The following is a 15,932-nucleotide window of genomic DNA, read 5'->3' on the forward strand; positions in this document are numbered from 1 at the left end:
TTCCTCGTGTTTTTATTCGTATGCTGACAATTCTGTCATGTGTGAAAATAAAACACAATTTTTTTGTTATTAAAATAAATATATGATAATTATTTATTCATTTACCTTCCCATATATAGATCTCATCAACCGATTTTCAACTAAGAGGGGGTGCTACGGTTAGGCAAGAGACGCTGATTCGAATCCCGCCTCGTGATCAAATTTTTTCTATTCTTTCAAAATTTCTCATTTATAAAGCATTTCAATGCTATAAAACTAAAACTTAAATTTAAAGAAGGGGGATGTTTTTATTGGGCTTTGTAGCCTCAAAACTTTCGACGGGATGCACCGATTTTGATGATACTTTTTTATTTGAAAGCTGCTGCCTCCTGCAACTTACTCTAGTTCAGACAATTTGAAAATAGTTTAGGAATAATTATTTATAAAGGTTATATAAGTTTACTTTGGAGAAATATTATAAATAACGTAAAATACTTCTAGTAATATGCCCGCGCTGTTAATGTGGACAACATAAATGCTTAAATTATGCAATTTCATGCAACACGAAAGTTGCAAGAATGTATTCTTTTTAGATTTTATTGTTTACCTAATGTATAGACACATTTCTTTAGTTTTTGTTGTCTGTACTTAAAGTATATAAATGGATGGGATGAATCTTAGCTAACAATATCCCTCCTAGTTTTATTATTTACACCAAAAATCAAATAATTGAAAAATACAGCAAAACGCAGCGTTTTTTTAATATATAAAATTTAATCGATTCGTCAGGAATTAAATAATAACAGTGCATATTAAAATATATCAAGCTAGTTAATTAGTGTCTATATTTAAATGATTGCAGTACTAACCTTGAATGTATCGGCAAATTTCGTCAAAAACACAAGCTTTGAAGACACAATTATAATTCGTGTATAAAAATATCACGATTTGTTGATGATCAGTCCACTGTCCACAAAATAACTCTTTTTCATACTTTAAACAAAAATTCTTGTTATGTATCGAAAACGATCACGGAATAAAAAAAAAACAAAGTTCAACATTCTCCGTGGAATGCTTACATTTGAAGCCGCCGTAGTCACAGCTAACAGATTTGTAATTTCAAATTTTACTCAAACACTCCACCACAGTAATGGTCGTTTCACGAAATGACTTTATTAGTAAACACAGTGTCTAAACAATGTTTCTGAAAGTTTTGATTTCATCGTTACTAGCTGTCACTTGACGCACGCGCTACCGTAAAACACGCCCGTACCGTCCGGTGGTTTAAACCAATATGGCGGTTACATTGAACCGTGAATGAAAGATAGGCGATGGTCGAAGCGATCGCTATTCGCTAGCGACAGGGAACTGTTGCTGCAGAAAATGAATGAACGAAAATAAATGACTGATTTACAGATGTAAATTAATTTAGTAATATTTATAGTGTTAATAATATAACTATAAAACACAATAAAATTAGAATTCAAGTTTTCATTTTAACTTCACCTATTAGTTTTATATTTTATCAAAGATCAGTGATAATACAATAATTTCGTGATCGTAGCGTATTTTTTTGTTTTTTAGAGAGATAAATAAAATAGAAGATAAATTGTACTGTTTAAATTATAACAAATTACTTTGAAAATTTTATCTCTTTTTGTATACTAAATTTAATGTATACCTAACTAATTACTTTATTCCTTCGATTAAATCATGTTAAAATGTTTAAGAAATCTAAAATACCATAATTATTTTTTATTTTTCCATACCTACTTGAAATATTAAATTTTGTTTGGGTTCACCATTTAGTAATTCAAAAATTTATAAATGAACTTTTAAAATATACTACGTGCCTCTGTAACTCTTTTAAAATCGTAATTGCTAATGCTATTACAAATAAAATAAAATAATTTGAAATATACAAAGTGTTGCGTATGGATAAATTTACAGGACATACACCCAAAAAGTTTGTACTTTATTATTATGTCACTCAAAAAAAAAACCAAAAATCTGTCACAACTTTGAACTATCACATACACATTGAATACAATTAAAGGACGATCAAAATTTAGCGGTGTTAGCTGTTCTATTAAAAATTATGAGTTGATCATCATTTGGAATACATAATCATGGCTTTAGACCTCGTTAGCATCGCGCAGCCACACTACATTCCTGGGTATGTTATTAGTGTTTCTCAGTCGTAGTCTTAATCGATCATTGAAATTAACTACATGTACAATTTACTATGTGGGAGTCGAACACGCTTCGGCACGAATTGGGCCAACTCGCACCAAGGAACCCTCACAGAAAACCAGTGTTTTTTATAGTGGGGAAATCTTGCATAGATACCCGGCCCCCGGGGATGGAGCCGTGCGTTATGTCGGATTCTTACCGACCAAAACCCCACTGTGTTCCGTCCTGCCGCTTGAGTGAAGGGGCCACGGAGCTGGTTAAAATACATCCGCGACCGAAATTCTAAACCCTGATAAAACGGTATTATTCCTCCAATATCCTCAGCTACACGGGCCACTGTCCAGAATACAAGTATCGTATTGGCGACACATATGGGTCCACCACGCACAAGATCCTCTTGGACCCTAGTGTGAATCACTCGGAGAGGCTCGTGCTATCTGACCGGACGGCTGATGACTTTCAGGTATGGTATCTAAACCGATTTTTATTATTCTATTCATTCTCTATTTGAAAGCTGGTGCCTTTTTTATGGTGGAGAATGCTTTTACGCGTAGCCAGAGCTCCCCAGGAAAGGGCCTTGGGTTATGTAGGACTCACACCGCTGAGAAGCATTGACCTACCGACTAAACTCCGCTACGTTCCGTCACTCCGCTGCCTGAGTCACAGGTTACTCTATAGTTCCAACTAGCAGTCCGCCTATAGCCTTCCTCAATAAATGGGTTATCTAACACTGAAAGAATTTTTCAAATCGTACTAGTAGTTCCTGAGATTAGTGCGTTCAAACAAACAAACAAGCAAACAAACTCTTCAGTTTTATAATGTTAGTATAGATTTAACACGAGTGCTTATTGGGTTTCCTCCATAACGAAAGGGTTTAACCTGGGTTTCCCTACAGGGTGCGTTTCTTTAACTTTTACTGGAGTCTTGCATAGATACCCACGTCCCCCGGGGCAGGAGCCGCGGGTTATGTGGGATTCCTACCGACCAAATCCCCACTGCGTTCCGCCGAGTCGCTTTAGTGAAGGGTCTATCCATAGTACTAATTAATAACTTGATTTCTTTGAACTTGAACATTATCATGCATTGCATTGCAGGGACCCGTTACTGACACGTATGTGTCAATTTATTTGTGAAACACAATGTACTATTCATTCATTCATTCTTATTACTGTCACAGATAACATAATACTATACTGTACTGTCACAATCGTACTAATAAAATTTATTGACTTGGGAAATGTTATGAGATTTATAGCTTTGTCATATAATTGTTGTTATAATTTTACCCATATTTTGTTACGTTTGTAAGAAAATGTAAGTGAAAAGTGTTTTGTTCTTAATTTATTTTGTTTTTTATTAAATACAAAACACAACAACAATGGCCTTGCGGTGTCGCCTGATTTGCAATGCGTACCGTAAATTATGGCGTGAAATACAATTTTTTTTTAAAAGATCACTGATATCCCTGGGTAGGTACCATTCAAAATTCTTACATGGCAATGACCAAATGATAACAATTTCATATCAAACGCAAAAAGAATCATCATCAGACGGTTGTAAATCCACGGAGATATCGAGTAACAAACCCAAAAAAAACATACAGTGTATTTGATAGCCTCCCTCGTTTTTTTTGGGACGTCGGTTGAAAATGCAAACAAACCTACTTTCTGCTTTGGACGTCCTTGTAATGAATATTCATGAATATGGCACGCTTTCGATACGGATCTATTCACTTTAACAGCCCTCCAGACCACCTGGTGCCTACAGCGTCACGCCAAAAACCCAGGTGGCCGGTCAGATTACATCATGAAACCCTTACATGTGTATAAAAACAAAGGAATTACTACTAATACATGTAAAATTAAAATGGGCGTAGTTCAATTTTAGTTTTGAAAAGTATCATCTAAATTTTTCATAAAACTATAAAAAGTTTATAGAAAAAATCCGTTTAGGAAAAATAAGAGTGCCCCTCACACGCTTTAACTATTATAAATTAACTCAATGTTACTTAACTGAGTATAACAATATTGTTATAATATTTTGTCATATTTTGGTTTTCTCGTATAGATATTCCGGCCAGCACAAACGGATGTGGATATTGTCAACGCACGGTTTCGAAATGGCGATCCTGTGTACAAGCATCCGATGATACCGGGATATGAAGGTATGATCAATTACCAATATTTAATTAAATGCATGTTTCTAAATCACTAGGACACGGGCTTCCTATGAGTGTTCAGGCCAATAAATCCACCACGTTGGCCCAATGTAGGTTGGCAGATGTTACGTGTCGTGGAACTTTTGATACTTGGACATGCTGGTTTCCTCACGATTCGTTCATCGTTTCAAGCATAAATAAATTACAAAAAATTAAATACAATTTATTTCCTGCACGCTCGCTTAGTCTCGAACCCCCGACTTTTCGATTTTAAATCCGAGATTATTGGCACTGAGCCGCCACTGCTTACCACTGCTTATTGAGGTTTTATTGTTTGGAGCTTAAAAATATATATCGGTTTTATCCTGCGATCTATTCTTTCCGATTAGATACTTAAGTTTGCTCGTGGCCATCTTCGCTATAAAGAGTTCCAAACTTTATAACAAATCTTGTAAAGAAAGCGCATTTATAATTCGTTATGAGAATTATTAATTTCGTCTTTAATACACACATAAAATCAAATCAAACAAAGAAAATACCACTATTTTATACAGTATTTCTCTTAATAAAATAAACGGTACCTACTTGTCTCAAATGTAATTTAATCTTATATAAGAGTAACGTCGAGCCTTATATGAGGATCATTGCTTTAAAAGGATTAAAAGATAAATAGGAGGCAGTTACGAAACGTGACAAAAAACGCGTCATGTTTTTCACAACGTGTGCTAGAATCGTCGCATCAATATGTATTATCATTAATCTAAAGTGTTTCAACAGAGCGATATTTTTGCGATGTGACAAGTAATATACCAAGTGACAGCCTCATAATTACGCTTAATCCAGTGACATAATTATATTAAGCAAACTGCAAAGGGTTTTGTTATTCTGTATTCTGTACGCCTTATTTTTGGTCTGGTCTAAAATATCACTATAGTTATAATAAATACGTAGGTAACACAATGTACTAGTAGGGTCGCAATACTTGGCAGTACAGAATAAAATAGAAAGAAAGGAGAAGCATTTATTTTGACACAGACATACACACACATACTCAACAGATCATAATAGAAAACAACAGCATACAATAAATCAGAAAAGAAGAAAAAAAGAAAAATAAAAACCTACACTAAACAATTATGTGTGGCTGCGTGTGCCAAAAAAAGGATCCTCAGGAAACCTGAGGCTCTGAATTTATTGAGATTTATTGAGATGTCGTTTTTAAGAATGAAGGTTATTATTTTGTGTACATATAAATTTTGGTTGGTACTATTATGTTTTACATTTCTTCACCTCTGACAAAACACTACTAGTAAATTAAGTAGCTTCATTAAGCGAAGTGTTAAGTTCTCCTAGCAAGTGATTCAATACACGTCGTTGAGTCACTGGGTCATTAGTGGAATTTCTTGATTTCCTGACCGTAAGCCGTGTTTGATCATGCAGTCTGTTATATTTGTTGCAACTTCCAAATAGGTTTAAATATTATCGCGTGTTACAAAATGTTCCTTCACATCGACAATACTGCGGGAACCTCATTTTGATTAAATGAAACGAAGACCCCATTATTAAAATACTGTATGGAAATTAAAAAAATATGCCGTCTTTAATAATTTTTGTCATAAGGGGCGATATAGCTGATTTCTTTAGATAGCCTGTAATTCTGCTTTTCATAAAAGTAGTATTTAATATATCTCTCACACTTAAGTAATATTACTTATGACTTATTAAAAAAAACTTTTGAGTTATTTCATCAGTTTTGTCTTTAACATCACAACCTAAAGTCAAAACTCAAACTAAATAAAAAAATAAATGATGTAGTCGTATACTTTTACAATTAGTGTTTATGAATGGTCATTTTTTAAATTACAAACGAGCAATTATAAACTGTATAGGGTATGGTACTCAACGAGACGGTAATTACTCAAAAAACGAAACATGCAATTATCTATCATTCGCATAAAGTCAAATAGACGGAGAATAACAGCAAATCTGACAGTCTACAATTATCGCAAATACGGTATCATGCCATCATCAGCGCCAGATCTCGCTATCAGATGGCGTCGCTAACGGGAGTCGCTTCATTAACAATTACCACTCGGAGGAACAGGATCGTAATGTTCAATACATGCCTGTATAATGCCTATTTAAATGTGCACTCAGATACTGTTTGACCTAATACGAAGAGGATTTACGAGATCAGTAATATATGCATTCGTAATAATAGATGGACCAGTCGAGGTTGTGTTAGGAGAATAATTACATAAATGTCCATTGTACAACATTGTGGGAGTCGAGCACGCTTCGGCACGAATTGGGCCAGCTCGCACCGGGGAAGTACCACACCCCCACAGAAAACCGGCGTGAAATAGTGGCACGCCACTGGTTTCGTACGGTGAGTGGGGGAGCCGGAGGCCTATTTCCTTTTCCTCTCCCGTCCCAGTCCATTCCTTCTTTCCTGTCATGAATCCGTTCCTTTTCCCTTACCCACTAAAAGCGGGCAGCGCATTCGCAGAGGCACTACCTATGCAAATGTTCATGGGCGGTGGTGATCGTTCACCATCAGGCGAACCACCAGCTCAGTTGCCCGCTATGGCATAAAAAAAAAAAAAAAAAAAATGAAAATCAACAAAAATGTATTTTTTTTTGTTGTCATAAACAAAACAAATACTGAAAAAAAAAGATTTTTTGAATGCCTGGATTTTGATAACACCTAAATTAAGGACCCTCTTTCAATTATTAGGCTTTCTTCCACGACTGAACGCACATTTTGGACAAAGATACACCGTGTCAGCGACTGAAGCCTTGTCCGAATTTCAAAAGTCGCAATTGAACCAGAGAGCTGCTAGGCACCAGCTAGAAAGAGTCGTAGACTTGCAAGAGGGCAAAGGAAAGCCTTGGGACTTGGTTGACAGATTCGTGAGTGATACCACACCTCTTTAACAACAGAAGAGAAGAATGGAAGATATGAGTGTGGAAGAATGTTCGAGAAGATTTTCGAATTGCTGCGCGATAGAATCATGGCAGAGAACGAATCGACAAAAATATACAAGTTATTCACAAATGTAATTTCTAATTTCTGTTTAGTCCGCGACTGCTGAATTCAAGTTACCCTTAGTGGTGGTGAGACCTGAATGTGCGGGAATACTCAGAGATCTGCCGATGGACGAGCCTAAACTTTCACCAGCTTCTCATTCTATCAGTCCGTACTTCATGGAAAATTCAGATCCCCAGAAATATATTAAGAAAGGTGAGAGTACGGAAAACATGCTAACAATAAGTGAAAAAAAAATCTAATAATAAAAATAGTGGATATAACACATTATATTTACTTTTTGCTAAAGTTGTGATGTTCAGCCGTTAAAAATATATGTCAGAAATAAATAGTAACCATGGATACGTTATGATTATAATGACACGACAGTTAATCAAAATTCATAATAGGCAATTTAGATAATTTTTTCTTAAGGCGTTATTTTTTATATTCATCTATGTCGTACGGTAAAATTCATCAGTCTTTTGTCCGAAATCAAATTTGGGGTTATAACCCAGCCGAGTCAATTCGTAAGGATACATAACATTATTTGTTTTACCAACTATTAATTATAGAACATTGATACATGTTTTGGGTGGAAAATTATGGTGATATGGACAATTTTAATCACAGGATTTGCTGGTCATGTGCCATACGGCTTCCAGCGTTTCGGGGATTCATCTAAGAAATTGACAAATTCTGCTCTATGTGATTTCTCGTCGAATTATAGGCGTCGGCAAAGTACAGAATGGGCACCTGTGAATGTAGTCAAGTAAGTGAATAGCATTAATATCATTCCTGTAAAGTAAATCTTGAATCATGTTTCGTATTATTCCCAATTCTTGATATACTATCGATACTTTCTCATTGAATTTATAAGTAAGTATCATTTAACAGTTTCGCGATCGGGAATGATGATATTTATTTGTCAGATATATATCGATTGTATAAAATCCGTGAAGTTTAGAATTAGCTAATAATTAAATATAGCAACACAGAAATATTTATTGATCGTGCGCTCAGCTATCTGTTAGTTGTCAATTGTCACTGTTTAATTGCGGCTGGTTTTTGTGAAAACACGCGAAATTTGTGCAATAAAATATCAAAATGCCGAAGAAGAAGCCAATGCCGGACATCTCGAAAGAGGAGAAAATGGTCATCGTTATATCGGAGATAATACAAGAGCTGCAGGCGGCGCATCGTCAGGGAAAAGATGTTAACCTTAACAAAATGAAGACGAGGATTTCGTCGAAGTACGGTCTGGATACGTCTCCAAGACTGGTGGACATCATAGCAGCCGTGCCATCGGATGCGAAGAGTTACCTGTTGCCTAAGCTGAAAGCGAAGCCGATACGAACGGCATCTGGGATTGCGGTCGTTGCCGTGATGTGTAAGCCGCACCGTTGTCCGCACATAAATTTTACAGGCAACATATGCGTGTACTGCCCCGGCGGGCCGGATTCTGATTTCGAATACTCCACGCAGAGTTACACGGGCTATGAGCCGACATCCATGCGAGCTATAAGAGCCCGCTACAATCCGTATTTGCAGACGCGTCACAGGATCGAGCAATTGAAACAGCTGGGGCACAGTGTTGATAAAGTGGAGTTCATTGTTATGGGTGGCACTTTTATGAGCTTGCCGGAGGAATATAGGGACTACTTTATAAGGTGAGAGCATTACTTTTTGTATATAACTCCTTGAAATAATGCCACTGTTCTGTAAATTTGATTGCAACAATATATTATTACCAATTTCTATATTTTGTTCAATAATTTATAAATAATGTCTCAACTACACAAAAATTTATTGAACCAGAACCATAGATCTAATTGACAGGAGTACCTTGCACAATAATTTTTTATAAGAGCTTAATCTGCTGTATTGCAAGCATACATATTATTTCTGTTTGTAGGAATCTCCATGATGCACTATCCGGCCACACTTCTAGCAGTGTTGCTGAGGCTGTGAAATACTCAGAGAAGGCCAAAACCAAGTGTATTGGCATCACTATCGAGACTAGGCCGGATTACTGCCTGCAACGGCATATGAGCGACATGCTTAACTATGGGTGTACTAGGCAAGTATTATTTAAATAATGTGTTAAACTAAATTGGTTGTTGGAGTTGTTGGGGGTTTTGTTATTTTCACTAACTGCAAAGCTTTTATATTATTGCAAATAAAAAGTATAATACTTATAATGTATAGTAACCATATTTGATTCTTTCTGCATTCTGTTTCTGCTTAATCTTGGTATGCCAGATTGTAAAAAAAGTTCTTGTTAATGATGTAGTTTTCTTCTAGTAAAAAATTTGTTTAATCAGTTCAATAAAGTTTTGCATTGTATAATATTAGTATGTCAATAGTCTTATAATACCACATAATAAAAAAGATATTTTATTTTATTACTATCTGTGCTTTCAGGTTGGAGATAGGTGTGCAGTCTGTGTATGAAGACATTGCCAGGGACACTAACAGAGGCCATACAGTGAAAGCAGTCTGTGAGAACTTCAATTTGGCCAAGGATGCTGGATTTAAGGTTGGTACTTAAGTTTACTTAGTCCTTCATTTTGAAAAGCATCAACCTTTATGGTAGGTAACCTTAAAAGTATAGTTAAGAAAACTAATCAACACACTATAATCATGGAATCAACGCAATGATTACATTTGCTTTTGTACAGAATATACTTAAAAAAATTTATATCAATCTTGGTGGTTTTTATCAGGATACTAAGATAAACTCATGAAATTATTGTGCATTCTTTTAGAGTGTGTTGGAATTGAGTCTAAAGGAGTCTGAGAGATACAATTTACAAATGTCCTTAAAATTTAACATAAGGCCTTGACCTGGACATCCATAAATTGCATTTACAATAAATTACAGATCGTAGCACACATGATGCCCGACCTGCCCAACGTGGACCTCGACCGTGATGTAGAACAATTCAAGGAGTTCTTTGAGAACCCAGCGTTTAGGGCCGATGGGCTCAAGATATACCCCACTCTGGTGATCAGGGGCACCGGGTTGTATGAGCTGTGGAAGACAGGGAGATACAAGAGCTACCCACCATCCACACTGGTGGATCTGATCGCAAAGATTCTGGCTCTGGTGCCGCCGTGGACAAGGGTTTATAGGTGCGTGTATATACGTATGTATATACTTTGAAGATGGGTGTTTAAAGCATTGATATAAAACCAAGATGCACAGTCTTATATAGAAGTAAAGCTAGCATATAGTTATGGTGAAAAACCTAGTTGCAATTTGTTTTTGTTGAAATGCAGTGAAAAAAAGCAACTTAATTACTCATGGAAGTTGAATGTTTTCATAGAATGTTTTTATATGCACTTCTAAATGATAAAGAAGTTAAATTTTTATATACTTTTTTGTGCATGTAACATTAATTATTTTAGTTTAGTTTGCACATGAATGAATGTATAAGCCACAATTACACAGTCACTTTCAAAAACAGCAGAAATTTTCTATTATACTTTTCACTGATATTCATTTACGAGCTGCGCCCTGCGGTTTCACTCGCGTACGTCTGTATCCCGTAGGAGTATTGGTATAAAAATTTGCCTATGTGTTATTCCAGTTGTCCAATCAATCGACATACATACATACATACTACGTATGTAATATTACGTTTATAATAATAACAGAAGATTCTACTACATACTAATATTTTTTAAATACCAAAACACCAATTTCAGAGTGCAGAGAGACATTCCGATGCCTTTAGTATCATCGGGTGTGGAACATGGCAACCTGCGTGAGTTGGCACTGCAGCGAATGGCCGATCTGGGAACCGATTGTCGAGATGTAAGGACCAGGGAGGTGGGGATACAGGAGATACACAATAAAGTGAGGCCGTATGAGGTGGGTTTAGAAAAAAAAATTCCTTATTTTTGTGTTTTTTAACTTAAGTCAAGATTTTTTTTTTGGTAGGAGACTGTAAATTTGGTTTACTTAAATGTAAAAGTCTGTGAAACTTGTGGTTTTGTATATGGATTTAACTGTTTAAAAAATTCATTCTTATGTGAAAGGCTATTTCAGTCACTAATTTTTGTTTTTGCGATAGTTGCTTTCCATTAATTTAATTTATTAAAAATTTAAGACGTAACATAAATCCTTTTCATATGTATCTCGTGCGATTTGATGTCCATAAATATATGTACTTTAATTATGATAAAACTCATAATTAAACCACAGGTGGAACTGGTCCGTCGCGACTACGTGGCGAACGGCGGTTGGGAGACGTTCCTCTCCTACGAGGACCCCGACCAGGACATCCTCGTTGGCCTGCTGCGCCTGCGCAAGTGCGCCAAGGACACGTACCGGCCCGAGCTGAAGCCGGGCAAGGGTTCCACCTTCAGCCAGTGCAGTATTGTGCGGGAGCTGCACGTGTACGGCTCTGTTGTGCCGGTGAGTGGAGGGGGGAGGGGATATAGTTTTAATCAGGAGTGTCAAATAATGTGCAGGTTAAAAAAGTTTTTTAGCGAAGCTGTGTGTAAAAACGACAGCTAATATATAATATATAAAAAACATGTTATAAAGTGCTTTAACATGTTATAAAGTGACATCAATGAAAATGTTATAGTTCTATGTCATTATTAAAAACATCACCTTGTTTTTCAGGTGAACGCTCGCGATCCAACGAAATTCCAGCATCAGGGCTTCGGTATGCTGTTGATGGAGGAGGCGGAACGTATAGCTGTCGAGGAACATGGCTCCGACAAAATGGCCGTCATTTCCGGTGTCGGCACTAGGAACTATTACGCGAAGATCGGTTACCACCTCGAAGGACCATATATGGTTAAGATGTTGGCCTAAAATGTACTGTGTCGAATAAATGTTATACAGTTGATTTTTCTTTGTTATTTGGACTGAAAGAAACGTTGTTGTTAGGTGTTTTACTATACGTTCCGTTTTTCTCTAATATGAAGTGTTTTGAAGTTTGCTTAAGCACAAATATTATGTATTGTTAATACTTTGGCTCTTTTAGTACCAGTTAACTTCAGATAAAAAACTGTTATTTTTATTATTGTAATTGGATGAATGGATGTGTTGAAAATGTATTGTTTTTGCATAACATAATATTTTATGTATACCTATTTTATGGGCAGATTGGTTGAATGTAAGGAGAATTTTTTGGAAACCAGAATCTTTGTAACATAAATATTCTTTGTCTTAGTTTTTTCTTTATTATTCTTTGAAGTCAGTCTTTGAGACGCCATTGTTATGTATATTTGTTTGGTTTTTAGCGTATAAGGAAATTAAGTGTCTATGCATATATTATATCGATGATGATATTACGAATGCATCAAATATAAGACGTAATATTAGATATTAAGTATCTTGGGGTTACGTACTACATTATTAGATTTCGGGAAGGGGATTAAAAAAATATTCAAATAACTGATTTCTTTATATTCTTGTAAAACGAGTAAGAACTTAATAATATATATTTTAAGTTTAAAAATATACATCAGTAGATAAAAATTATGAACTGTAAAACATAAAAACTATAAAGATTAAATGAATGTTGTCTACGTAACAGTATTTTTTCTTCGCCTAATCATGACTTAACTTTTTCAGTTATTTATTCTTGATCTACAATAGTTTAATTGAACATCGAAAAATATAAATAGACCATGATAGAATATGCTAGACAGACGTATTACTGTCCCATCTTATGATTCTTTTTTTTTTTTTAATATCGTAATTTTAAATAAAATAATAAAAAAACAATGATTGTTCCTATTCAATGCTTAGCCCACGAACATCAACCATGATAATGCCATAAAAAAATTGACAGGCGCTCATAATTCATATTAGATTAATTAAGCACATTTGATATTTTATTGCTATAACACGCTTAATTTATTTGCTAACAATATCATCTTTTTGATTCGGGCTTGTACACATTTTAATCTTCTCCTTTTCCTTTCCCAGGCCTGATCCTCCCCTATCCATTAATCCAACGGAGATCTATCACAAGCACGTCGGAATGTTGCCGAACTACGCTGGTCATGTACCGGGATGTTTGTTCAGGTGTGTAATCTATGCTAACATTATTAATCTAAAGAATTTTTTTGTTTGATTGAACGCGCTAATCTCACGAACTACTGGTCCTATTTGAAAAATTCTTTCAATGTTAGATAGCTCATTTATTGAGGAATGTCATGTCCAACAAATAACAATTTTTTGTTTCTTTCTTTTCTAACATCAGGTATTACGTGGGTAAAACGACAGGGCACGGCTAGTTGTGTGACGTTTAATTTACTATCTTTGTTTAGATTCGGCAAGACCTACGGCAACGACACTCGCGACGCCAAGCGGTGGCTGCGCGGTGACTTCAAACCATAGCAAAATTTACAAGCGGGTCACAAAATCAAACAACATGTCAACGAAATTTATTTTATTCCATTTTATATACAATATTATATACACGTTTTGAGTATAAAATCTTTTATTTACAATTTTGAGTTTAGTTTAAAAGAAAATGGTAAAAAAGTGTATAAATTCTGTTACCGAGTATTGTGTTACTAATTATTCAGTTACGGAGTATTCTTAGCGTTCCAAGTTACTTCTTAGCGTTCCACTCTTTGAGGAGTTTTTCTGTTAAGGCGAGGTTTTCGTCTTTCTGTAAGGAATAATGTAGGTATACAATTATTTTGCAATATTTTTAGATTTATACAATGACATAAGTCAAAAAGCAGTGGTGGCTCAGTGGGTAGGACCTCGGACTTAAAATCGACCAGTCGGCGTTCGAGACCAGGCGAGCGTGCAGAAAATAAATTGATTTTTCTATTTATCTGCGCATTTGTAACATCACCACTGCTGAAAACGGTGAAAGAAAACATCGTGAGAAAACCGGCATGTCAAAGAATCAAAAGTTCGAAGACATGTGACATAGATGCCAACCCGCACTTGGCCAGCGCGGTGGATTATGGCCTGAACCCTCATAGGAGGCCTGTGTCCCAGCAGTGGGAACATATATGGGCTGATGATGATGATGAGTCAGAAATTTCATACAACCTTGTCTAGTCCCATTTTTAAGATCAAAATTTAAAATAGAAACTAGGAAAGATAAGAAAAGACGATAAGAAATGATTATTATTAATTTAATAACTAACTAAAAATATAGTATTTTTAGTTAGTTATGAAATAATGTGTAAAAAAAAAACTAGTCGAACTAGAAAACAACCCTCATGGTCAGACAAGCCCAGAAATTTTTAGAAGTTTCATTACAATACCCTTACTAATATCTCAAACGAATTTTAAGTTTGAGATATTAACTCTGTCCATTTTCACGCTTTAACCACTGAACCGATTTGAATGAAATTTAATACCGAGATAGTTTGAGACCAGAGAAAGGGCATAGGATCAAACATTAACGAAACTATCTGGGGAAAAACTTCGGGTTGTCTGATCCCACGGGAACTGAACTATCCGGGGGAAAACTGGGCCGTCGGACTGCTCGTGCAGAGCCGCGGGAGGAAAGCTAGTTAAGTTATATAAATGATAATTGCTCTTCGAATTGATATATTGACAAATTCTATAAACTTCCCAGATTTCACATTAGAATTTTACAAAATTAAGACACAGACATATCTTTGGAACATTTTAATATGGAGTCTCGAAGTACAACAGTTGTATTGTACCTTGATGAAGCAGAATCTAACGAAGTCCTCTCCCAAGTGCTTGTGCTGCTCGGAGTAGAACGCCGAGGGCGGGATGGTGAGCACGCTCGCTTCCTTCGCGAACTTCTTCGTGAACTTATAGTCTTTGTACTTGTCTGGCTCGGAGGACAGGTCTATTTTGTTCTCTGGAAATAATAAATGGATACTTTAGCCCCTAAAATCTGATTTTCTTTAGAACGCGTGCCAGAATCGGCTTTAGGGCGTTTTCTATTTTACTCTTAAAATATGTTTTTCTTTAGAACACATGCCAGAAATTCTGGCTCAGAATCGACTTTAGGGCTTCAAGCAGATAGGACAAGCAAAAACCAATATGAAAGAAAATAAAACATTAAACAGTTAGAACTAGTTCTAACTAGATGTGTTTGTTTCAACTAGTTCTAACCAGGAAAAACGCACATGTTCTAACGTAAAACGGGTTATAAGTCATCATCGTCATCATCATCATCATCATCACCATCAGCCCATATATGTTCCCACTGCTGGGACACAGGCCTCCTATGAGGGTTCAGGCCATAATCCACCACGCTGGCCAAGTGCGGGTTGGCAGATGTCACATGTCGTCGAACTTTTAATTCTTGGACACACCGGTTTCCTCACGATGTTTTCCTTCACCGTTTAAGCAGTGGTGATGTTATCCATATGCGCAGATAAATTGAAAAATCAATTTATTTCCTGCACGCTCGCCCGGTCTCGAACCCCCACTTATCGATTTTGAAGTCCGAGGTTCTCACCACTGAGCCACCACTGCTTATTGTATTATATTTATAAGTGCTTAGCAGTAACTTAAATAACAATTGTTAAGTTTGTTTGGTGTTTGTTCAGCTCATAACAGGTATTTCATCTGCCCCATACACTCCGACTTTATGTGTG

The 15,932-nt window shown here is 36.0% G+C and overlaps 3 protein-coding genes across 3 annotated transcripts in view; 2 read left to right on the top strand and 1 right to left on the bottom strand.

The window, feature by feature from the left end:
- The first annotated feature begins 2,108 nt into the window (after positions 1 to 2,108).
- LOC119830497 (UPF0605 protein GA14893) lies at positions 2,109 to 13,725 on the top strand. The gene is made up of 8 exons (XM_038353541.1): positions 2,109 to 2,155; positions 2,497 to 2,635; positions 4,240 to 4,336; positions 7,068 to 7,243; positions 7,412 to 7,574; positions 7,992 to 8,130; positions 13,312 to 13,410; positions 13,656 to 13,725. Exons 1-8 carry the CDS (start codon positions 2,109 to 2,111, stop codon positions 13,723 to 13,725), a joined length of 930 nt encoding a protein of 309 aa, XP_038209469.1.
- LOC119830233 (elongator complex protein 3) lies at positions 8,394 to 12,759 on the top strand. Its single transcript, XM_038353170.1, has 7 exons — positions 8,394 to 9,028; positions 9,274 to 9,438; positions 9,783 to 9,897; positions 10,243 to 10,493; positions 11,070 to 11,235; positions 11,569 to 11,781; positions 11,995 to 12,759. Exons 1-7 carry the CDS (start codon positions 8,466 to 8,468, stop codon positions 12,187 to 12,189), a joined length of 1,668 nt encoding a protein of 555 aa, XP_038209098.1. The 5' UTR covers positions 8,394 to 8,465; the 3' UTR covers positions 12,190 to 12,759.
- Positions 13,726 to 13,942: 217 nt separating the features above from the next.
- The window catches only part of LOC119830402 (kynurenine--oxoglutarate transaminase 3), an 8,123-nt gene continuing 6,133 nt past the window's right edge, over positions 13,943 to 15,932 (bottom strand). Inside the window, exons 9-10 of the mRNA XM_038353408.1 lie at positions 15,024 to 15,187; positions 13,943 to 14,002 (exon numbers count right to left, since the gene is read on the bottom strand). Of these exons, the coding sequence (XP_038209336.1) occupies positions 13,943 to 14,002; positions 15,024 to 15,187 (224 nt within the window). The remainder of the gene's footprint in view (positions 14,003 to 15,023; positions 15,188 to 15,932) is intronic.

This window comes from Zerene cesonia, chromosome 11 (assembly GCF_012273895.1).
Source record: "Zerene cesonia ecotype Mississippi chromosome 11, Zerene_cesonia_1.1, whole genome shotgun sequence".
Lineage (NCBI taxonomy): Eukaryota > Metazoa > Arthropoda > Insecta > Lepidoptera > Pieridae > Zerene > Zerene cesonia.

What these genes read in the sequence shown, in the direction of transcription:
- LOC119830497 (XM_038353541.1), top strand. Translation starts at nt 2,109, where the DNA reads ATGGCTTTAGACCTCGTTAGCATCGCGCAGCCACACTACATTCCTGG. An exon ending in GATGATACCGGGATATGAAG is followed by an intron (nt 4,337 to 7,067) that starts GTATGATCAATT and finishes TTCAATTATTAG; the next exon opens with GCTTTCTTCCACGACTGAAC. An exon ending in GTACCGGGATGTTTGTTCAG is followed by an intron (nt 13,411 to 13,655) that starts GTGTGTAATCTA and finishes ATCTTTGTTTAG; the next exon opens with ATTCGGCAAGACCTACGGCA.
- LOC119830233 (XM_038353170.1), top strand. Translation starts at nt 8,466, where the DNA reads ATGCCGAAGAAGAAGCCAATGCCGGACATCTCGAAAGAGGAGAAAATG. An exon ending in TATAGGGACTACTTTATAAG is followed by an intron (nt 9,029 to 9,273) that starts GTGAGAGCATTA and finishes TTCTGTTTGTAG; the next exon opens with GAATCTCCATGATGCACTAT. An exon ending in CCGTGGACAAGGGTTTATAG is followed by an intron (nt 10,494 to 11,069) that starts GTGCGTGTATAT and finishes CACCAATTTCAG; the next exon opens with AGTGCAGAGAGACATTCCGA.